Source organism: Arvicola amphibius, chromosome 11 (assembly GCF_903992535.2).
Source record: "Arvicola amphibius chromosome 11, mArvAmp1.2, whole genome shotgun sequence".
In the NCBI taxonomy this organism is placed as follows: Eukaryota; Metazoa; Chordata; class Mammalia; order Rodentia; family Cricetidae; genus Arvicola; species Arvicola amphibius.
The window spans coordinates 81,399,855-81,424,852 of NC_052057.2; the positions used below are offsets into that span (position 1 = coordinate 81,399,855).

Consider the following 24,998-nt stretch of genomic DNA (forward strand, 5'->3'; position numbering starts at 1 on the left):
CCAATGTGGGACTCTGCCTCTGTTTCTATCTATTGTTGAACGAAGGTTCTATGGTAATATTTAAGATAATCATCAGTCTGACTCAGGGCAAGGCCAGTTCGGGCACCCTCTCTTCTATGGCATAGGGTCTTAACTGGGGTCATCCTTGTGAATTCTTGGGAATTTTTCTGGAGCCAAGTTTCATACTAACTCTATAATGGCTCCCTCAATCAAAATATCTCTTTCCTTGCTCTCATATCTGTCCTTCCACCATTTTGACTATCCCATTCCTTCAAGTTCTCCTCAACCCTTCTCTTCTCTCCTCTTCTTCACCTTCTCCCCTTCCTTTTACCCCCTGCCCCATGCTCCCAATTTTGTCAAGTGATCTTGTCTGTTTCCAATTTCCAGGTGGGTCTATGTTTTTCTTTGGGTTCACCTTATTACTTAGCTTCTCTAGGATCGTGAACTATAGGCTCAATGTCCTTTGTTTATAGCTAGTATCCACTTATGAGTGAGTATATACTATATTCATTTGGTCTCGGGTGCCAGATTCAATCACCTTTTAAAGTATATATTAATTATAGAAAGTAAGGCACCACTTTTACAATCAACAAAAGCCTCGTCTACAGAGAACAGAGAGGGAGGAGATTCCTGTTCTTTAAGAAAGCTTTCTCTGTATTTATTGAATGTCTTATTTCTATAATAGAGTCAAATGAAAAGAAACGACATTTAAGAAACATGACATCGCAATCCCAACATAGAGTCAAGTTGTACACCAAAACAAATAGAGAGCTGCATTTCCTTTTTCTCCTGATCTTTGCTTCCTATCTGATTAAAATGGAATGTGGAAGAATTCTTTTTTGGCATAACCACATAAGAATAAATGAATCTATTGAGACCACACATGTGTTCAAGGTCAGAATGATTGCCAGTGCTTGTGATCAGGGTCATACCTATCAGATTAATATCCAGGTCACCTTTGATCACATCTCTAACTGAAATCAAGCAAGTAACCACACTCCCAGTTCTTAATATGAAACATCTCTACTTGTTTTAGAAATATATGGGTCAGAACTAAGACCCACCGCAATAACCTACCCACTGTATGACAATATTGAACGTCTTTGTTGCACTATGTATATCTGAATCTGCCCATCATAGACTAAATATACAATCAGTGAATTACAGTGTGGCTACCGCACCCCTTCAGCTACATGGGGTACACAACTGATCACCATGCTCTTCAGAATTATTGTTCAGAATCGTTATTTTTTCACTTCCACGGATGCATCCATAATGTGATTTTTATTAATCTGCACTCAATAATTAGATTCCTTAGCATTACACAGAACTTTTCCCTCGTGTGGTGCTGCTGAGAATGAGATATTGGATCACCAGTTGGGAATAAAGATGGAGGTGCCAGCTAGTTACCTGCATGATTACCTTTAGAATGGGAAGACTCGGGAGGTGCCTGACGAACTAGGGCCGCAACTTTCACCAAGTCGGGCTTGCAAAGGGGGACTGGGGAATTGCCTCCGTTGCTTTTCATTTTGAAGTAATTTACAAATGAGCATATAAACAAATTCATTTCTTCCGCAGTACAAAAAAAAATAAATTTTACAGAAAGCATCCAAGTTTTCAGCCCACATTTATTCCGGAGAGCTCCGCTATTACATTCCCTTCACACGGCACTCTTCACTTTAGATTAATCTGCTAAAATGAGATGCTAAGGATTTGCATACAGATTTGACTATACAAAAATAGATATGAAATTAATAACAGTCTCTATATGTTTTAATTTCTCCTGCTCTGGAGTACCCTTGCCTGCAGCCGTTTTCCTGGCTTTGAAAGTCATCAAGCTGATTTGTCTGCTCTGGGTTATGATGCCACATGCTGCTGCACTGTCCCCTGCAATCAAAGCTCTCGCGAAGATAGATTCCATGCCTTCTTCTATCGAGTATATTTTATAGATTGGCAGTTTGATCTCTCTCCCCCACCCCAGGAGGGATAATCTGCATCTTAACAGCTTTCCATAGGTACAGCTGTCATTAAATATGCCATCTCATATCAGTATCCATTTTTTAAAACCAAGTTTTCTCTAACTTTGAAGTGTCATAGTCAAAGTTAAGACTTCTCAGCCAAAATTGAAAATGAGCAACCTTGCCTTATACTTTTGAACTGTCCCTTAAAGATATACTGCAGGTTCCCCAAAGTCAAATAAGTCTTTAAAAGCTGCCAGGAGGAATGAGAAGTTACTACCAGGCGACCACGGGCGAGAAGCACATTCTATCATCACGACAAGGGGAAAGCATTTTTCTTACGCTTCCCTGTACAGCTCTCCACAAAACTTGTGTCAAATGGATGAATGCATACCAGAGAGGATGACAAGTGACTGCCACACAGCCTTTGTCTCTGCTACCAAGAAATGCTAAACACTCACACAGTGTGCAGGGCAACAATAGCTCGATCCTGACAGCCCCTACAAAGCAGTGGGTTAGGAAAGCTCTTCTCGTGCTTCGGTTAGGGTAGGTCCTAGTCTGATGCTATTTTTTTTCTTTCTCTAATTGCATTTACTTATTGGTTGATTGGAAGGCATGCATTGTGCTAGGGTGTGCACACGGAGGACAGAGGAGAATTGGCTGAAGTAGGTTCTCTCCTTCCACCACGTGAGGGCTAAGGGACCAAATTTCAGATTAGGTGTGGTCAGGCGCCTTCCTTTACCAACTGAGTCATCTCACAGGCTCTGCTTTTAGTTTCCAAAGCCAAGAAATACGTCTTCGATGAGTAGATGGTCCCATGCTTAAATCCTAGGAGAAGAGGCCTGTGGTTCCTAACATAGACAGTGCTAAGGCACAACAGACAGCAAGAGACAAAGAGCTGGACCCTCTCTGAACACATGTGTTCAAGGTCAGAATGACTGTTGCATAAACTGGACACAGAGAACCCACAGAGAGGACTGCTGAACTTGCCTAAATGTGAGATGATTCTTTGGGGTTCCTGACTCATGAAAGAGTCTGTGAGACATTCTGCAGGACACAGTAGATACTGACTGAACTGCCTTTGAAATTTCCTGCTTCATGGAAATGTCTCTGGATACTATGGGCCTGAAGGCTGAAGATGGATGCCCCAACAGTACAAAGGAACTTTGGGTGACTGTCCAGGCAGCGAGATGTCTCTGTCATTTCTAGAGTTTTGTAAGTTGCTTAGTTCTTATTTACTTAGGTAATATTATATCCTTCTGGAGTCTTTGATGGAGTTGAAGAATGGATAGATAGTTAAAGTTTTCCTTTGTTATGATAAAAGATAAAATGGATATAATATTGTAACTAATTCTTACTTGATAACTATTTTGTTATATGTAATTTTACTATGTTAAAGTTAAAGCCTTTCTTTTATTGCTTAAACAGAAAAAGGGGAAATGATGTGGGAGAGTCTTCTGTTTGAGTTGATTTCATTGGCTAATAAAGAAACTGCCTGGCCCATTTGATAGACCGCCCCTTAGGTGGGTGGAGTAGACAGAACAGGAAGAGGAAGTGAGGTAGAAGGATCAGTAAGATGCCACGCCTCTCCTAAGTTAGGCAGACCACCGTGCCTCTCCTCAGAGAGAGAAGCCAGACGCAATGAAGCTCCAGCCCAAGATGGATGTACGCTAGAAACTTCCCGGTAAGGCACCACTTTGTGGTGCTACACAGATTATTAGATATGGGTTAATCAAGATATGAGTAAGAGGCAGAAAATAATGGGCCAGGCAGTATTTAAAAGAATACAATTTGTGTGTTGTTATTTCGGGTGCAAAGCTAGCCCTGCCGGAGCCGGGTGGGATGAGAAACAGGCCTGCCCGCAGCACCTCACTACACCTCTCCATGCTCCAAAGAGGGACAATCCTGCCTGCAAATTGAGGATTGAGGGAAAGTTGTCTGAGTTTTCTGACGCCGTCTTGCATGCTCACAGTGCCACCCTCACATTAGCCTGGGGAAGAGGAGCAAGATCAGGAAAAATTTCTAATCTTTGGGGAGCCATGTACTACAGCCAATCTCAGGCTCCCCATAAGCAAAATGAAGATCCTGATCTCCCTCAGAGGCTGAGATAACTAGCTCTCAGGGCACAAAAACTGTTCAGGAGGGGACATTTGCTCCAACTCCATAGTCACTGTGTCACAATTTCTTGCCATTTCCATGTGAGGGACATTGAAATAGTGAATGCATTTTGCATTCTGAATGCAATTTCCTATAGCATCATTTGTTTTCCTTTGTATGAATATATATATATATATATATACATGTTAAATGCATGCTTTGTATGAATATATATATATATATATATATATATATATGTATGTTAAATGCATGCTTGTATGTGAAGGTACGCTTGCACAAGTGTGTGGAAGCCGGTGTGTCATTCCTCAGGGAAAACCCACTTTATTGTTATCTATTTGTTCGTTTAATTGGTTTTTTTTCAAGACAGGGTCTCTCTGTGTAACAGATCTGGTTGTCCTGGAACTGGCTCTGTAGACCAGGCTGGCCTTGAACTCACAGAGATCCACCTGCCTCTGCCTCCCAAGTGCTGAATCCTGGGATTAAAGGTGTGTGCCACCACTGCCTGGAGATTTTTTTTTTGTATCATGTTCTCTCAATGACTTGGAGCACACCAAATAGGCGAGAGTCTGGCTAGCAACACCAAGGCTCTGCCCATCTTCACCTCCCCAGTGCTGGGATGATGAGAGCCTGCCCCGAGGCCTGGCTTGCTTTTCCTTGGATTCCGAGGAATCAGGTCCTCCCAAGCATTTTACACGCTGAGCTATCTCCCCAGGCCCCAGAGTTCTTTTCTTTTCTTTTCTTTTCTTTTCTTTTTTTTTTTTTAAAGAAGTAGAATAACTGCCTACTTCACTTGGCCTTTTTTCTTCTTTTTTCTTCAATTTCCTCTTGTTTAAACATATTCCAATTTCACACTCATAGTTTAATTACCCCGAAAATGGCGACATCAAGTATGAGCTCATCTTAATCAGTTTCATAGAACTGAACTCACTATTATCCCTTGAGAAAAGTGGCACAATTGGAATAGATACAAATAAGTTCGATTTTTTTTTTTTAATTTTGAGACAGGATTTCATTTTCTAGCCCAAGCTAAACTGGAACATACTATGTAGCTGAGGTTGGCCTTGAACTCATAGCAGTCCTCCCAGATCATCCTCCTCTGTGCAAATGTTGGGATTACAGGCATGAGTCTCCATACCCAACAAGAACAATATACATTTCTATTATCTATTTTTATAAGCCACAAAATGTCTATATTTTATGATGCTTCTAATGCTGTATAAAGAGTTATAACCAGATATATTTATACTATATTGGCATGTTGAATAACACATTTAACCATGTACTAAATCAAAGCTAATATCTATCCTTATGGATTCTGTCCCACTTAAGAAGCTCACACAAATGGATGTGTAGCTAATGCACTAAAACGTGTAAGAGGGACAGTCTCAAACTTACAAAGTATTTATAAAAGATTGCTAATGATGCTTCTATCATCTAGTGCGAACAAGAACAAATTTACAATCTAGAAATAGGTAAACTACCAACCATGTGTTGTTTTGAATAAGTGGAATCTACCAAAATGCTATGTCAAGTAGGGGAACCCGCCATTTAAAATCTCATTAAAAATTCACTGTAACTTCCACTGATCAGTCTTTTGAAAGTCAGAATCCCACCTCCAGAGAATCTGCACATTGTGAGCAGGGTTGCAGTCTCAAGTCACAACCTCCATGAGGCAGTCTCTGGCTTTGCTGGGTTCTTACTGGATCTTTAATTGTCCTCTCTTCAGCCACTTGCTCTGATTTAGCTCTAAGCATCTTATATCTCTCATGCTTATAGAGCAGCCCCACTCAGCTTTCTTCACTACTACTGTCTCTGTGGTAGAGACACAAGAAATCATCAAACCAAAAGCTGCTCTTACCAGAAGAAAAACCTGTGGAGTTTTCAACGTAAAAGAATCCTTTTAGGTAATGAACAATAACAAATATCAGCCTTTCAGGGCATCCTCATTTTTCTCTGTATCATTTACTTTTAGGGATATGTCATGGAGAAGTTCTATTTATAATTTAAGTGTGTGCAGCCAAACAGTAGGCAGACCTCAGAAAATCCTGTGAGAGAGGGAGAGGAAGGATTATGGGAGTCAGAGCGACCAAGGACACCATGAAGCCTGGGGAAGACACAGAGTCAACTGTCCTAGGTTCAGGGGGACTCATAGAGACTGAGCCACCAGTCAGAGAACTTGCATGGGACTGATCTGGGCCCTCGGCACATGTGTTGCAGTCGGGTGCCTTGGTCTTCTAGTGGAACTCCTGGCAGAGGGAGTGCTGTCTCTGTCTCTGTTGCCTGCTCTTGAAACCCTTCCCTGCTGCTGGGTTGCCTTGTTTAGCCTTAATAGGAGAGGAGGGGCCCTAGTCTTGCTTCCACTTGATATCCCATGGCTGGCTGATATACATGGAAGGCCTGCACTTTTTTGAAAGGAAGAGAGAGGGAGTGGATGGGGGATGGCTGGGAAGACAGAGGGAGGAAGAGGAAACTGCAATTGGACTGGGAAAAATGATGAATTGATTGGCTGATAAAAAAGAATAATTAGCGTGTGTTTCTCAGACCTGCTCTAAAAACGGTAAAATAGTGACGGTTGTATGGGCAGTGGTTCTCAACCTTCCCAGTGCTGCGCCCCTTTAATAGAGTTCTTCATGTAGTGGTGACCCCCCAACCATAACATTATTTCCTTACTACTTTGTAACTGTAATTTTGCTACTGTTATGAATCATATTGTAAATATCTGATATACAAAAAATATAATAGGAGACCTCCACTGGGGCTGTGACCCACAGGTTGAGAACCACGTGTTCAGAGGCCCAACCTCATTTTTAAAACCAGAAATAGAATTCAAATCCTCTCAAATACTAGCTCTCTGACCAGGGGACTACTGGAACACTTTATGCTTCATTTTCTGAACAGCAATATAAAGATAAACAAAATATTCTTCAGGACTTCATTATGTGAGATGGGGGAAAAGTGTTCACTGGTTTTCAGGATGTAGGAGATCTAAATGTTCGGTTTGTTTTCATTTCTTTCAGATGGCTGGGAGTTTAAGGTTTGAGTAGAAGTAAGAGAGGAAATATAGCGACTGGGGCCGCCTGGGTCCTAGATTCTAAGACAACAGAGATTTAATTCTTGTTGGCTATCCCAGCTGACTAGGAACCTTCAAGCTGAAGCACACCTTATGAGGGCCCAGCCTATGTCGCTCCCTGTGAGACAGGTGCCTCCTGGAACCCAGGGCAACAAGTGTGCCCCAGCTTGATCAACTGGGGTGCTGGCTGCTAAACTCCTTTCTGATGGAGCCCCTGAGTTATTCCTAGCCTGGAAACCATTTATCATCAGTAAATGTAAAGACATGCCTTTTCCAGTTCTCTGTTTCCATTACCAGAACAGGACAAAAAGCTTTCCAATTTGATATAGGTTTTGAAAACTTCATTAAAACAAAACAACAAAACCACTGTCTGTTCCCTGTTTTTCTCTCAGCACATTTCCAGGGCCCTATCCTCAGGCCCTCCACCTAGGACTCGATAAGGCACAATTTCAACAAAAGTCCTCATCAAAATCTCATTTGAATCTATCAGTAAGGAAACTCCTAGTGTCTGGTCCTCAGCAGTGGTACCCAGAACCACACCTATCATATCTCTGAACTGATACATGGACCCATAGCTATCATCTCCCTCCACTGGTACCCAGAAACTACACCCATCATTTCCCTTCTTTGGGCTCAGCGCTAGAGCATCTCTTTCTTCTTCTCTGTCCCAGTCCTTCCTGCCCATCAGGACTCTACATCTGTTGTCAGTACCCAGGATTCTCATTCCTGGTGCTGGGGAATTGCTCTGAGACTTTCCCAACCAAATAGAAGTCTCTCTTTCCTACATCTTTCTTAACTAACACGTTTACTTAATGCCCTCACATCCCTTTTTAAAAAGAAAAGTCCCTCTGTCGATCTGGCTTTTCTTTTTTTAACTATTCTTTTTTTTCTAAGATAAATTTCTTTTTGCTTTCCTTTTTATCCTTCTAAACTCCTTTTTCCTTCTCAAATTGAAAAACTATTTATAAACAAAGGAAAAACGTTTCTATCACAAGGACTGAATTATATGTGCTCCCCAAAACCATACGATCTCTTGCCATAGGTAGGAGGATAGGGACTGAATTATGTATGCCCCACAAAGTGTATGATCTCTTGCCATAGATAGGACTGGGGAAGCCAGACAATAACACTGTCTGATGAGCTCTGACTCAGGGATGAAATTTCAATGATACAGTGTCCGTGGGAATTACAGGAAAGCAGCCAGTATAGCTTGTACCTGCAGTTTCTACCTCCTTACTTTCTCGTCGCACCTTGACTATAGCACTCTGCTTCTCTCTGTCTTCCATTCATCTGAAATACCTTCCATTGACAGGTTTGTAATGGGAAAAAGTAGGGCAAATATTTTGGACTGGTACTTCTGTGATACAACACAAGTTTCACTCACTGTGGGCTCCTGTTTGGGCCCTGGTTGCTTCAAAATCCCCCCCCCCCCTTACTGACTCTGGGTACCTCAATACTTTCAGAGGGCCTACCCAGCGTCCTCATTACTTGTGTGTCCTAACATGGTACCCTTGGGCCCTTTCCAGACCATGTCTTGCCCGCTGCCCATCTGTCGCCTCACAATATCCATCATTCAGGCTGTGATCTTGCATTTGCACCGAAAAGTGGAAGACAGAGTCCTCTGTCTAAGTCAGAGGGAGGGGCCTTAAAGAATGGAGGCAAGTTAAAGCCAGTGAAGGAGAGGAGGAAAGAGGTCTCCCAGCAGCAGAAAGCTGAGAAGTGTCCTGTGCTTGGAGAACTGAGATGCCCCATCTCCCGATCACAGTCCTAACAATCTCAACTGACTGGATCTGTCAGCGATGTGGACCCATGGTTTTTGCATTACAGATTCAATGTGGCTTCAAAACATTTGACAAAAACTGTGCAGGTACCAAACATATACAAATTTCCATGCTAATGTTGTCTAAACAATATAATCAACTATTTTCTTAGCATCTGCACTGTGGTATGTGGGACAATGTGCACAGGCTTTATGCAAATATTATGCCATATTCAATAAGGAACTTGATCATATGAGGGATTCCCACTCCCCATTTTTTCTTTTTTTTTTTTTTTTTTTTTTTTTTTTTTTTTTTTTGGTTTTTCGAGACAGGGTTTCTCTGCAGCTTTTTTGGAGCCTGTCCTGGAACTAGCTCTTGTAGACCAGGCTGGCCTCGAACTCACAGAGATCCGCCTGCCTCTGCCTCCCGAGTGCTGGGATTAAAGGCGTGCGCCACCACCGCCCGGCTTTCTTTTATTTTTGAGATTATAATATAATTACATAATCTCTCCCCTCTCTTCCCTGAAACCCTGTATCTCCCATCTGAGGACATTTCTATTGGCAGTCTCTCTCTCTCTCTCTCTCTCTCTCTCTCTCTCTCTCTCTCTCTCTCTCTCTCTCTCTCTCTCTCTCTCTGTGTGTGTGTGTGTGTGTGTGTGTGTTCTTGAGCCAATCCCCCGTGGTTACTGAAGGACAACAGCACAAGCAAAGCAGGAAGCTGGGTGTGTCCACTACAGCAGTTCCTAAGAGACAAGGGGGTTACTGAAGTGATCCCATGATGACGTTCAAGATGACAGTCAGGGAGGAGGAATAAAAGACAGAAAGAAGCAGGAGCTGGGGCCGCTGGGACCAAGAGGCTACTTCGCATGCCTCTTTGAACATTAGTTTCTGCTGTTGACATTATTTCTGTACCCTGGAAATACTCAAAGCACCACATCATCACAGGCTGCACCTGCCTGTTGCTCTAGCTTGAGGCCACAATAGGAGGTAGAGAAGCCAGGAGCCCTGCTTCACATTTCGTGATTGGTGAGTGAGGGAGTTTCACACCTGGGAGTCACTGTACTCCTCTGTCTAAATGTTTCACACCCCAACTGCCTGTTCTTAATTGCTAATATTTTAAATGCAAACAAAATAATATCTCTTGCAGCTAGAGAAACACCAAAGCTATGGCATTTTAACATTATTTAAAATTACCTTATTCTAATCTTAGTAGATAATACAAAACCCCAAATTCTTTCAGTAGACTTGAACGAATTAAAATGATTTAAAATGGAACAACAGAAGCTTCATATAAAACCAACTAAGATGAAAGCAAGCACAGTTGTTAGGAAATTAAAGAAATGTCAACAAAGCTTCTTTGGTTGCTATATTTAAAAACAAACAAACAAAAGAAAAGCAAAGACAAAAAAATTGATTGTCAGCTCCTAGAGGGCAGGAGGTAAATTTACTGAAAGAATCATATTTACCTGTGGCACTGCCCCACAATTTTTAGGATACAGCATTTACTAAGAGAATCAAGAAGGCATGGCATGATGCTCTTGAGTAATTGCAGTACCATTTGTCTTGTTGTCTAGTGTTAAAGCACTCATTTCATGGTTAGAATCTCACTATCTTGCTGCCATCTGATAACAAAAAACAGACAAGTTCTGCGCGATGGGCTCAGATCCATTTTCCCTCACACACCCAAAAGAAGTTTTTTGGTAGTTCCCATGCTAGCCTGTACAACAGAGGACATGTATTTTAAAACACAGCAACAAGAAATTTAATGCTTATTTCACATCAGAACTGTGGATTTCAAATCGAAATGGGATAAAGCATTTGCGGTCTGGGTCACAGTGTCAAATGCGACAGAAGCCTTTAAAATTTGACTGTCCCTAACATCTTAAATTAAATGCTAATGGGCATATCCATCCAACCTAGCTTTTTTGAATTCCCTTCTTGTTATACAGCCAAACCATGGACAGTTTTCGAAATGCCTTCTAAGGGCATTTTGATGGATATCGTACGGGAGGGGAACAGAGAGGGAGTGGGCATGCTACAAGTACCAAGTCTCTGAAGACACATTCAGTCTGTGCTCTAGGGAACAGAACTAAGCCTTTAAGGTCAACGCTCTATAATCCATACCACCCCTACCTTAGACAGAACTTGCAAAGTACAGGGAGGATGCCAGTGACTCAACCCTCTATTCTTCAGAAATACTCAATTACTTGGTCAACATTAAGCTATAGCTTCAAACATCTTCATCTGTTCCAAGAAACCAAGCTAACATTTGCAAATCGGAGTCAGGACGATGAACTATTCCTGTCTTCCTTTAAAGGGGCCCATGAGTAAACCCGCCAGCCCTTCCGATTCATGGCTAAATTCACAATTGATTTATTACCAGCGAGGCCCGAGGAAAGAGGCAGATGAGTGAAGGCATTAGGAATGTCACTGGCGATTTCCTCTTCTTCCCAATTCAAGGCCTCGTGCTCTACACAGGAAAGTGAGCTTCTCTTCTCAAGTGCACAGTAGGGAGAAACAAGCCTGAGAAAGTTCTGATTGTTTTCATTAAATATGGTTAACACCGGCAGCGTTCATTAGCACGAGGAACAAAGAAAATGTATCTCCTTCCACAGTAAGGGTGAAGCAAAATGAGATGGCAGTAAGGAAAATGGTAAGGTGATAGATTTACTAAATGGAATGGGAAGCACATAGACCTTTATCAAAAGGGAAGCCCACTTGATCCCAGGATGGTAGGTCTGGCCGGGGTTTTGAACTTCTGCTCCCCTAAGGCTCACCGATAGGGGCAAGGAGTAGTCATGGCTTTATGATTAGGTGAAGGAAAACCAAGGATATTTTAAAAGCTAGTTTTGTAGTGCCACATATGACATACTTATTAAAATATTTATGTGAAAGTCATACACAATTTAGAGAGCACATTACAAAATTTAAGAATATGCTTCATTAACAACACGTGAAACCAAATGAGTCAATGGAAGACATGCAAATTGGGACAAAATACAAACTGCACTGATTTCATAAATCCAACATTAATCTGTGTCCAGGGAAGTCAGGACCTGATCCTGTTACTAGCAAAGACTAAGTTGCAGCCATTTTGAAGTTTCTTCAACAAATATTTAAAGGAAAAGAAAGAAGTCACTAATAAGTAAGAATTTTATTTAAATGTATCTACATATACACTAATTTCTAATGCTTTTACTTTGCATAAAGGACCAGTAAACACTGGGGTCCTATTTACTCTCTTTGCATGTTCTTAGTCCATATTTCATGCATTAGTTCATAAACTACTTAAACTCCAATATAAGAGGTTACATCAATGAAAATAACTGAGGCCCCAGCCTGAAAAGCTCAGACTCTGTCTCCTGGGTTATTGAGGATAGTAGAAGGAAAAATGAGCAGAGTCAAAGCTAATTTAATCTAGAGACAATTTTACCCAAATGGATGTTTAAAAACTGGAAATGGCAGCTGGGGAAATCTGAGACACCATCAATTCCTAACATGGTTGCCTTTTCTAAGTCAGAACACCAGGGCTGCCCTTCAATATTTAACCTAAGAATCTTTCTATTATTGTCGTATGTCCTTGGTGATACAGAAACCCAGTTTCTATTTGGCTTACAAAATGGGTCTCTTCCAACTGAGAGACAAGGCCACTTCTCCCCCTGAGAATAGGAAACACGGTCGACACTGGGAGTCTGATGATAACACAGGCCTCATAGACTTCTGTAAAAACAACATGGCTGCCAGGACTGGGCTGAAGAAAGCCGCGGTGAGGGTGGATGAAAAGGCTGAGCGATGAGAGACTGGTGGCTGAAGCTGTGCTTTGGTACACTCTGTCCACTCTACTAGTATCGCTACTTTTCCTAGAAGCATCAGAGAAAAGACTGAACTTAAATAGACCTTAAACTGCCTTCAAATGGTCGGCAAGAATGGGAGAGTAAACGGGAATGAACGTCACCACCGATAAGCAGTCATAGATAAGCCATCAACTTAATCCCTTCCTGCAATACACAGCATAGCTAATCCCTGGATGAGAGTCTTTTGTTATAATCATCAAAACGGATTTGCTAAAACGTTATTTTTCCTGCTTCCAACGAAATGGCTCCCAGCTGAGCAGCCAAGCGTGTAAGGCAAAGCAAAGGTCTTGGGTTAAACATTAGTTGTGCAGTTCACCCCACAGATACTCAGGAGCTGACAATGTGACCAATAGGAAGCCTGGTAGAGAAACAGGTGTGAAAATTAGGTTCAATAATTTTCATCCTGAATCTTTACAATACTCATCCCTCTGAAAAATGACAAAAAGGCCAGTTACTTCCAATTACATTGTTCTCCATAGAGCAGGTGTTCGATAAATGGTGGTTAGTTAGCTAAAATGGCATTCTTAGCTCAGTTGTTCCATTACTTAGGACCCCTCCCCAGAAGATGACTTTTAAATTTAAGCCACAGCAAAAGTGCTTTCCAATCAATGCAACATAGGAGACGCGCTCTACCTGATATCCAAAGAAGACCATCAGCCACATATCCCGCGTGACACGAAAGGGATCGGTCAAAGGACTGCACGAAAGTCCATTTGTTCTTCTTGGGGCAGTATCGTTCCACTGTTGGCAGAACCTGGCGCAGTTCATTTCTGCCCCCGACCGCATAGAGGTATTCATCCATGGCACCCAGCACAAAATGCTCCCGGCAGTTTTTCATGGGTGCTATCTCTGCCCAGGAATTACTGCGAGGGTCATAGCGGCAGGCAGTCCTCACGGCACAGGTCCGGCCACTGGCATGCTCCACTTCCCCTCCGGCTACAAACAGGAAATCCCCCATGACCGCCACACAGTGATGGCTCCTTCCCACTGGCATAGGAGCCAGCTCACTCCAGTTGGCAATGGCGGCTATGAGAGCGTTCTCCTGATCCACGGGATTGAAGTACCGAAGCTCCTTGACTTTACAGACCTCACGCTTTTTCCCACCAATGATGTAGAGAGTGTCTGACTGGAACCGCGGTTTGGTCCTGCGGGTCTGCCACACAGGCTGGGCGTAGATGCTTTGGTGGTATTCCAAGGCCTCATTGACGAGGGCAGTTGCTGTCTCACTTGCCTGGACCAGGGGGTGGGATAGGGCAACCGTGTGGAGGGTATCCACATCCATTAGTCCAAAGCGGATGTACTGCAGGAGCTCGTCCAAGTGCTGGTAATGGCAATTGTGTTCGAGCCACCTCACGGCTAGCTGAAACAGAAGGAAGTGGAATGAGAGAAAGACACAAGATAAGGCGGGGTGGATGGCAGCAACCCCACATGGCAAGGCTCTGCTGTTCTTTCACACAGCAACTAAAACTTCTACATAGCATAACACTGGACTATGTTCGTGCCTAGGCAGGATTCCTTTTCTTTTCTTTTCTTTTCTTTCTTTTCTTTTTTTTTTTTTTGGACCAGTAGAGACACTGAAGAATCAAGGCAGCAGTTTTGGAGGGGGGGGGAGGATGAAGGGAGGGAAGGAGAGAGAGAGGAGGGAGAGAGGGAGGAAGGGAGGGAGGGAGAGAGAGAGAGAGAGAGAGAGAGAGAGAGAGAGAGAGAGAGAGAGAGAGTTAAGCAGCATTCTCAGGGCTTATGACATCTTTTAGGATGAACAGTAATTGCTTTTCAAAGAACAAAAATACTATGAAACAGCCTGTCCCTTCATCTGCACTGCAGACACCTAACCACCAGGAAAACCCATGGTGGGTAGTGCCATCATAGCTCAGCTAATGTATGTCAACCACAGATGAAGGGACTCTGTCAATATGAGCAATGTGAGAAGTCACGTCATCCCCTGAGACCACAGGATCATCTTGAGAGAAAATCAATATGCCCCTAGAAGAATAATTTAGAAGAAAGAAAAAGGCTACCTCCGCCACTTCGGTAGATACAGCCATCAGGAGGAAACAAGAATAGACAGAGTAACAATGCACCCTATACAATTCTCCCCTCACTCTTGCTTTTCACCACGAAGACCATTGTCCTTTGCAATGTAAGATGCCTGTGGTTGCTTTAGAATCATTTCCACAAACAGGAGACAGAAGAATTTATCTTTATATTACAGAAACAATAGCAGAATGCAAACTTAACTAACGTGACTTGATACTTGAGTGTGTTAAGCCGACTCACGCACTAACATAAGCTAGTACACTGAGGACATCCCATTGACACAGCTGACATTGGTGATTCCTAGCAGTATCCATATGAAACCTAGTCTCCTAGAAAGTACTGGCATGGAACTCAAGGAATTGGAAGGGGAAAGGGGCGGATTTGAATACTAGATTTTACTGCTTATTTGCTCTTTCATGGAATTGCGGTTTGGGTCCTCCCTGTGTAGGTGATGTTGAATCTACAGAAGGACAGAGGAGGAGGTGTGCCATCCTCAGACCATTACTCCTGGTGAAATGAACTGGGTTTGAACTGGTATAAAGAATCGTCTCAAAGTCTCTGCAGCACGCAAGGATTCCAGGCTGCCGGGGTTTCGCCATCTACTTGACAAATGGCTCCGAAAGGCGAAGTGCATTGTGGGCTTGTCCTCTCACCAGGAAAGAGTAAGTGGAGGCGGAGACGCTACGTCTGCTATGTAGTGAATCCCTCTCTTAATTAATAACTGTGCAATTAAATGAAATGAAAAAAGAACCCCACTGGGTATCAGTGAGGCAGAGACCACTGAGGGAAAATAAATAACACTCTATAGAGTTTTTTTTTTAAAATAGACAAGTGCATTTTTATTTAAATAAGGCATCAACCTGAGGAAGGAAAAATATCCTTGTATGGTAACCGGCAGTAATCAAAGGGGCAAGAGAAACACATCCTTTGTCTTCCCCCAGTCTCTGCTAGTGTGGAGAGCATTCTCATATGTGGCATCTCGTCCTCTCCAGCTCCGTTTTAGAAGTCTTGGGAAATGGGGCCTCCAATTATCTCCATAGAGAGGTAACTCAGTAACTCAGAAATAAATGGCTTTTTGTTTGCTGCTCACGAGCTCTCGAAAGTTCTCAGAAATAAAGTCACCCCACTAAAAACTGTCAGAAACCAAGTATGTTTTGTGACACACACACAACCTTTGCTTCTGCTCCTCATGTGAGCAGCTGCAGCTGATCGGGTTTTGCTGTGAACCGGTTTCTCGGCATCCATCTGCTTCTGCAGGCCCCGTGTGAAAACTACAGGAAACAGCACCGGGCGAACACTAGATAATGCTCATGCCGCCAAAGCCTCGTTGTCAGCACGCACCTGCCTACTTAATTAGTTCTTTCTCTCTCCATCAATCAGTTCTTCCTAATCCACAATCAGTCTTCCATGTCACCTCTAAACACACAGTTTATCATTCTCTTTCTAGGACATGAGCCTCAGCTCTGCCTAGTTTTTAGGAACTCTCAATTCAAACCGACAATGAACCAGTGGTCACTGCCTTTCCCTTCCCATGCCATGTTCTGAAACTTTCCATTCCCCCAACACTATATATGAATACTATACAGTTGTCTGTGCAACTATATTAGTTTGGTTTTGAGATGATTTTGATTTCTGGATATCATTTTTACGCTTCTATAACTTATTGACATTTTCAGAACATAGACGCCTGCTATACATGAGTTTATCTAGAACAAAAGGAAGTGTAATATACAATATATTGCAAATATAATACAAAATGTAATATACAATATACTGTTCTGCTGTCAGCTTCAAACCACACTTTCACATGAGTTACCAAATTTTCCGGTTCAAATGCAGAGTCTGTCTCACTAGATAAGAGGGCTGGGATCAGGCAGTGGTGGCGCACGCCTTTAGTCCCAGCACTTGGGAGGCAGGGGCAGGTGGATCTCTGTGAGTTCGAGGCCAGGCTGGTCTATGAAAGTGAGTTCCAGGACAGTCAGGATTGTTACACAAAGAAACCTTGGAAACACTACCCCTCTCCCCAAAGAGTGGTGGAATCAGTTCTAATAAACCTTAGAGCTACACAGGCCAACGCTACTGTACCTGTCTAGATGTGCATAGCCCAATGCCACTATACCTGTTGCATTCTTTTCACTCTAATCAAATGTCTGTCAGAAGCAAGTTAAGAGAAGAAAGAATTTCTTTGGCTCACAGTCTTAGAAGATTATTGCCCATGAAGACTAAGTAATCACAGCAGGATAGAGTGGCCTCTATGGTGACAGAAGCATGAGATCATGAGGTTGTGAGGCATAATGTGGTTACCAGTCAGAAAGCTGAAACCAAGACCGGAAGTGGTAGTCTATAGTCTTCAAAAATCCACTCCCTGTAGCACGAATAAAAAAAAAAAAAAAAAAAAAAACAAAAAAAAAAACCTAGAGGCAGGTATTAGGGTTCAACCTAAAAACCAGAAAGGCAAAGCAGCCAAGCCACATAAGAGAAGTCTTACCTCTACCAAAACTGGGCGAATGCAGATTGAGCAGACTAAGCTGGCCCAGCAGACTAAGCAGCCTAAACCTCTTTCTCCTCCCAGTTTATATTCCCTCTAGTGCTGGGATTAAAGGTTTGAGGCATCACCACTTGAATTTGTTTCTGTATTGATCCTGTGTAGCTCAGGGTGGCCCCGAACTCACAGAGATCCATCCGTGTCTGTCTCCCAAATATTGGGATTAAAGGTGTGTGCCACCACCACCTGACCTCTAGCTTTGCCCTTATGATATTTAGACAAGCTTTATTTATTAAAACACATAAACTAGCACTGTAACTCCCAGGGAACTACCTCTGCCAGCAGGTCCACTGCTCACCATTCCACAGCCTCCGAAATCAGTGTCATTAGGTGGTGATGAAGTGTTCAGACATGAGTCTGCAGAGGATACTCCCGTGTACTTCTACCTACCTTAGTTTAAACAACTCCATCAGGAACTGTCCCTTCCTAGGCCACAAGGAGCTTCATTCAAGCTAAGGAGTTAACTTGAGGGGTTAACTCAGATAATCTGTCTCAGCCTTGGATCTTTCATACGGACAGTGGCTGATCCATGGTGCTATGAATATTTGCTTCAAGGGCAGAATTCTATTTTCTTAGCCCATTTCTGCCAGTTTTTTAGTTATCATCACTACTCTATTCCTTTATATTTATTTAATTTTTTTTAAGTTTTTTTTTTTTCAAGACAGGGTGAAGTTGCCCTGGTACTTGCTTTATAGCCCAGGCTGCCCTCAAACTCACAGAGATCTGGCCAGCCTCTGCCTCCTGAGTGTTGGGATTAAAGGTGTGTGCTACCACTGCCCAGCACATTATTTAATTTATCTACTAGAGGCTTGTGTTGATGTTTTATTATCTCTCCAATTTTGAAAGCTCTCAATTGGGAGCATGGGGATTTAGGGAGAGGGTTGAAGGGGAGAAGAGAGGCATGGAGGGGAGCAGAAAAAATGTAGAGCTCAATAAAAATAAAAATATATATAAATTTTTAATTTTTTATTTTTATTTACTCAGGAATAAATTTTTCTAATTTTCTACTTTTCTACTTCCCATGTAGATTAGAACTTTGTATGTCTCTCTTAGGGTCCTCATTGTTGTCTAGGTTCTCTGGGATTGTGATTTGTAGGCTGGTTTCCTTTGCTTTATGTTTAAAAACCACCTATGAGTGAGTACATGTGATAATTGTCTTTCTGGGTCTGGGTTACTGATGTGGGAGGGTCTTCTGTTTGAGTGGATTTCATTGGTTAATAAAGAAACTGCCTGGCACATTTGATAGGCCGGCTCTTAGGTGGGTGGAGAAGACAGAACAGAATGCTGGGAAGTTAGTCAGACAGCCGTGCCTCTCCTCAGGGATACAGACGCGATGAAGCTCCAGCCCAAGATGGACATACGCTAGGATCTTCCCGGTAAGGCACCACTTTGTGGTGCTACACAGATTATTAGATATGGGTTAATCAAGATGTGAGTAAGAGGCTGAAACTAATGGGCCAGGCAGTGTTTAAAACAATACAATTTGTGTGTTGTTATTTTGGGTGTAAAGCTAGCCATGCGGGAGCAGGGCAGGACAAAAAGCAGGCCTGCCCACAGCTCCTTACTACAGGTTACCTCATTCAAAATGATGTTTTCTAGCTCCATCCATTTGCCTGCACAATTTAAGATGTTATTATTGTTTCTGCTATGTAGTACTCCATTGTGTAAATGTACCACATTTTCCTTATCTGTTCTTTGGTCAAGGGGCATTTAGGTTATTTCCAGGTTATGGGCTATGACAAACAATGCTGCTATGAACATAGTTGAGCCCATGCCCTTGTGGCACAACTAAGCATCCATTGGATATATACCCGCCTACAGATTGGGAAAAGATCTTCACTAACCCCACATGAGACAGAGGTCTGATCTCCAAAATATACAAAGAACTCAAGAAATTGGTCATCAAAATAACAAATAATCCAATAAAAATAAAAAGTGGAGTAAAGATCTAAACAGAGAACTCTCAACAGAGGAATCTAAAATGGCTGAAAGATACTTAAGGAAATGTTCAACATCCTTAGTCATCAGAGAAATGCAAATCAAAACAACTCTAAGATTCTATCTTGCACTTTTTTTTTCTTTTTTTCCTTTTTTTTTTCTCATGGTTTATTTTTTTTATATTTAAAAATTTCCATCTCCTTCCCTCCTATCTTGCACTTTTAAGAATGGCCAAGATCAGAAATACACACACACACACACACACACACACACACACACACACACACACGTATATATATGTATATATACATTAATGCCAAGTTATTCCTTGTAAAGTCAACTGGGATCAAAGGCCTATGGAAATGGAGTTCTTTTCCTTTGTTTTCCTCTGCCTCTCTCTGCTGAGTGCTACTTTAGGAAGGAGAATATAGGACATATATACACACACAATGCTAAATTCAATAGTACATAAATCTAAACTTTATATGTTTGTTTTCAATTAACATATGCAGCATGTTCACTATACTTCAGAAGTATATCACATGAACAAATGTCATATCTCTAGCATCAAGATATGCTCCTGTTGGACACACTCAGAAGCTGCTATGTTGAAACCTGAAATTCTTGGTCCAATTTTAAAAAGAGTAGCTGATTTGAAGCCTAACTGTACTTACATATGTGAAAGCGTATGTGTACTATAACATTTGAAACCAAAGAAATAAAAAATTCTTAGCATTAGAAGTTTAGAAAATTTATTAATTATAAAGTCATCCCCAACTCCATCTTGCACAGAAATATCTTTACATGTGACAGGTGTGTGGGACACAAGGTCTCAAAATGAAGGTTCTTGGGAGGGGTGTTCATGAGGCCCTGTCCCTCCCTAAGTTGCTAATGGCAGTTAATGGCTCCCGCGGAAGGAGAAGGCATTTTTTGCCGGGGGTGCAGCCACTGGTAAGCGCCCATGTTCTTGTAAATGACTCCTCATCCACACTTGTACAAGGAACCCTAATTAAATAAATCGGACCACACGCAAGGCATGAAGAAATGAAACTAGAAGAAAGACCAGTTAGAGGAGGAGCAAGATTAATGGAGTAGAAAGGTGATAAGATGGAGTAATTGGGCGAATATAATCAGGAAATATCATTTATAGGTGAAAATATAAGGGAACTTCTAGTATATAATTAATGCATGCTTAAAAATTTTTTAAGACATGAAAAAGCAGGTTTTCATGAGATGAATGATCAAATCTTAACACTAAAAAAGATAAAAATGATATCACAGCATTTAAGAATGACAGCTATTTGGTCTTGATTCACACGTACTCTTTCCCCAAGAAAGGTATCCTCATCAAAGTACTCAGCCAGCACCTGGTAAGCAGTGACTGTTACTCTTGTTTCCAGCCTTTATTCTACCCTGGCCTGAACGTGGCTGTGAACCAGCCTTGCTGAGGATGCCCTGAGCCTTCTTTTCCAGAGGCCATGCTGTGAAGGCACATGTGACTCTGTTCTTTCCATTCAGACAGGCCAGGGCACTGGGCTCTCCTGGGATCCCAAGAGGTACCCTAAACCACACTGTGCCACCTCAGAAGGCGAGGAGGAAGAACACAAGACCAAACCAAGCTGCTGACATTTGTGAAGCTCCCAAAGAGAAGCATATGTTAAAGAGCAGATCTGGGTGCTGAGTGGGAAGCCAGGACAGCACATACTGAACGACCATGTGTAGACAATATCAAGCACACTCTCTTCTAATCGTGACCACAAAAGAGAGGTCAGTGATTGTTACTATCTTAAGGCACATTATTTTAGATACCATTTTAATGGGTATTTATTTCTGGAAAACATAAATCCTTAGTGTGATAAAATTTTAGTATCAATATAGTTTATTTAGGTTAAAAATGTAGAGAGTTTCTACAATGACAGTAAGCAGGTGTCTAGATTTTTCCACGCTCTATTATTGCACAGAAACCCCCTCCTTAATGTGAGTCATGTAAGATCCACATGGTGACATATTAAATCAGAATAATGACTGTCACAGAGAACACTTACATTAATAAATAAACACACCAAACCTCGAGTCACATTCTTTTCTTTAGGACCAAATGAAAAACTTCAACTAAAAAAAGACAGCATTCCCACAAAACCCCAAAGCACTGGAAACTGGGGATGCCAGATCAGTGTGTTTCCTCTATTAGAACAATGACAATGTCACCATGGAGGAGTATTAAAAATTACAACAGTGCTCACTCGAGTGCTATAATTAAAACTGTGTCAACATTTTGCTTGTAAAACAGATTTTTCAAGGAAGGTTGCACATTAACCATTATAGCTGACTGCAGACACATGTCACATAGGCGATTTTCTCTCTAAGAAACATATTTCAATGGAATCAGATCTTACGAGGCCCCAGGACCATGTGCTGCTGTAGGAAGGAAAACTCTGGCAGATTTAAAACAAAGATTCAGCTTAGCAGATGGGGATGATAACATACTCTTTCATTGTTCATTTAAAATTTTATGAAGTTGGGACATTGATAAATGCTTTTATTTTTCACTTTTTGCATAAAGTATGTGCTCTAATAACCATCTTTATATACACATCAAGGCTCCACAAGCAAGATCCCTTGATATGAAACATGAGTCTTACCTATGGAGGAAGATACAGACAGAGGCTACAAGGGCTGTGATGGAAAACACTCCAGGCTTTCCCTACAGTCCACATATCCAAAGTCTACACAGCTAGGAGTACAAACCACAAGTAATGCAAGTTGCTCTTTGGTTTAGTCCATAACACAATAGTATGTTTTAAAAAGTTCTTTGCATACAAAAACAAAGAAAATTCAAATGAGAAAAAAAGCAACGTTTAATATTTATTGTTATACAACTGGCTACCATTTTGAGCTGATTTTTTTTTGAAAAGACTGTTGTCAAAAACATCATAAACTTGTGCTTGGCTGTAATTGTGTGAACTTAAATCTGGCTCCTTTATTCGATTCCTGCAATCTCCACATCTGTTTTTGTGGTGACATTGTGCCGTTTTTATTAGTGTGGTTCCATAGTAAAACATGAGATTGGGAATGGTGATGCTTCCAGCATTATTCCTCTTGCTCATGGTTGCCTTGGGCATCTAAGGTCTTTTTTATGTCTATATGAATGGTATCTTTGTATTCCTGTAAAACACAGCATGGGGATTTTGGTTGGGAGTGCACTGAATCTTACCAACTTGTTTTTGGTAGCATTGTCATGGAGGAAAAACTCCATATTCAACAAATTCTGCTGGAAAACTGGACATGCATATATATCCATATATATAATGAGAAATTTATATCTCAGCTAACACAAACATCAGCTCCAAATAGATCAAAGACCTCAACTTATAACCCGAAACTGCTACAGGAGAAGGTAGGGGAAATGATGTAGGAGGGTCTTCTATCTATCTGTTGCTTTCATTGGTTAATTAATACAGAAAAGTGCTTGGCCTGATAGGTCAGAACATAGGTAGGTGGGGAAAACAGAACAGAATTGTGGGAGGAAGAAAGCAGAGACAGGCAGATGCCATGAAGCTCCGGCCAGAGATGGACGCAGGTTAGAATCTTCCTGGTAAGCCACGACATTGTGGTGATACACAGATTACTAGATATGAGTTAATTAAGATGTGAGAATTAGCCAATAAGAGGCTGGAAATAATGGGCTAGGCAGTGTTTAAATGAATACAGTTTTCCGTGTAATTATTTCGGGTAAAGCTAGCCGGGTTGTGGGAAGCAGCCTGCCGCTCCTTTTACAACACTACTAGCTCAAGAGATGCTGGAAACTAAAATAACAGTCAATTGTCTGAGCTGACTACTTATCTTCTTTTTGTTGTTTTGTGGATAAATGATATAATGATATAACCATTAATCTTCCCTTCAGTTTTTTTAAAACTCATCCATTCCTTGGCTTCTTGAGAGTTCACTGTGTGTTGAGAATGTACTCAATGAGAAAGATTCTGAGCAGCACACACACACATGGATTCTTTCTTGCCATTCAATTCCAAGTCTACCAGCACCATATCAAGTCAAGTATCCCGAGTCTCTGCACAATGTACTTATGCAACTGGAATGATGGTAGAAAACCTTAAAGACCTGGAAGCTAGAGTGTTTGAAGACAGAGATCCAGCCGCAGCTATGGACCATCCTTCTATGCTGCCATCTCATTGGTGTTTTAATGCTCCTGGAAAATTTATATATGTTATGACTAACAAAACTGTTTAATTTGTAAATATGCCATAGAGCATCCTGAGAGCATCAAGCCTTTAATCACTCTTTGTAGCTTGGTTTATGAATAATGATTCAGCAGAAGATTCACTGGGCACTCGTATAAAAATGAAACAAATTTATGACCTGGCAAAGCTGAATCAAGCATGGGCAGCATGTATATGGCGGTTCTGTTGAACTTGTCCATAGTGGTTAAGAGCACTGCCTGCTCTTCCAAAGGTTCTGAGTGCAATTTTCAGCAACCACATGGTGACTCACAAACATCTGTAATGAGATCTGGTGCCCACCTGAGGAAGAGACCTGGTCAGTTGTCCTCATCCACTTAGACCATGAAACCCAACATGGGCACTTATACTCCCCAACTAAAATCTGTAATAGCATGGCCAAATGAACCTCACAGGCTCAAGCATCCAACAAAAGTCAAGGACACAGAAATAGTCAGCTCCCTCAAGGAGTGATACAAGGGTGAGATGGTGCACAGGAAGTGTCTAAGCTGCATGATACTGTACACTGTGAGGAGCCAGCATCCACCCTTAAGGGGCTGGGTTGTAGAGCAGGCACCATAACGTTCGATAGACCAAGGGAAGGGGAGACATGACCTGAGCTGCCAATGTATTATAAAGGCCACCCAGTGACTGCCTTCACGCCTCAAGTTCCAGACTCACTGCTGATGCTTAAATAGCATTATTTCACAGCTATTCCCTAACTTATCCCCTGTACACTATAAATACCTGGGGGAAGAGGAAGCCTTCTTTCCCACATTGTAACACTTCTGTTATGCAAAAAGGTACAGTTTTCACTATAATTATCATAGTCTTTTTTTAAACAAGAATAGAATTTCAGAGATTTGATTCTATGAATAGTTGGTCATATAGAAGGGCTTAAAGGTACTGAATGGATCCTTAAAGCAAGTGAGTATCAAAGAAGCCACAAATTAGGACTCAAGTGTGAATTTAGAATTGTGAGAATTTTACTTCTGAGAAAATGGCTTCATTTAGATGGAGACGGCCTGAAAATGGCTTCATCTCGAGTGCTCATGTGAGGAAGATGGTGTGTGAAGAAATGAGAGGACCGTTAGCTTGATGCTTTCTGAAGACGTGTGATGGAAAGGGGACTATAGTGGCTGAAGGAGTGAGTAAGAGAGAGTGGCTCTTCCAAGTGCTCATCTGTAGGTTATGTGAGACAGGGCTATATTTAACTCCAGGGTCAACTCATAGGTGTTTGCCAAATGAGAGAACATGGAGTCACCCTAAGACATCAAAGACCTATGCCTTCTCCCCAGAGTCAAGATGAAGAGTTCTAAATGGGGGGTGGGATGGAAGGAATAAAGAGGAAAAAGAAACACGACCCAGTACCTGAACCCAGTCTTGGAGCAGAATGATTGTCAAGCACAAAATAGGCAATGAGGTGTGGAATTCTGGCTAGGATCTTTGGAGAAGGACATCTGTAAATAGTAGGCAGTCTCAGTGGG

At 41.8% G+C, this 24,998-nt stretch overlaps 1 protein-coding gene across 3 annotated transcripts in view; it reads right to left on the reverse strand.

The window, feature by feature from the left end:
- Klhl32 (kelch like family member 32) overlaps positions 1-24,998 on the reverse strand; it is a 219,245-nt gene that overhangs the window by 25,969 nt on the left and 168,278 nt on the right. For all 3 annotated transcript variants that reach the window (XM_038347465.1, XM_038347466.1, XM_038347467.1), the window contains one exon: positions 13,393-14,119. In XM_038347465.1, the coding sequence (XP_038203393.1) occupies positions 13,393-14,119 (727 nt within the window). The remainder of the gene's footprint in view (positions 1-13,392; positions 14,120-24,998) is intronic.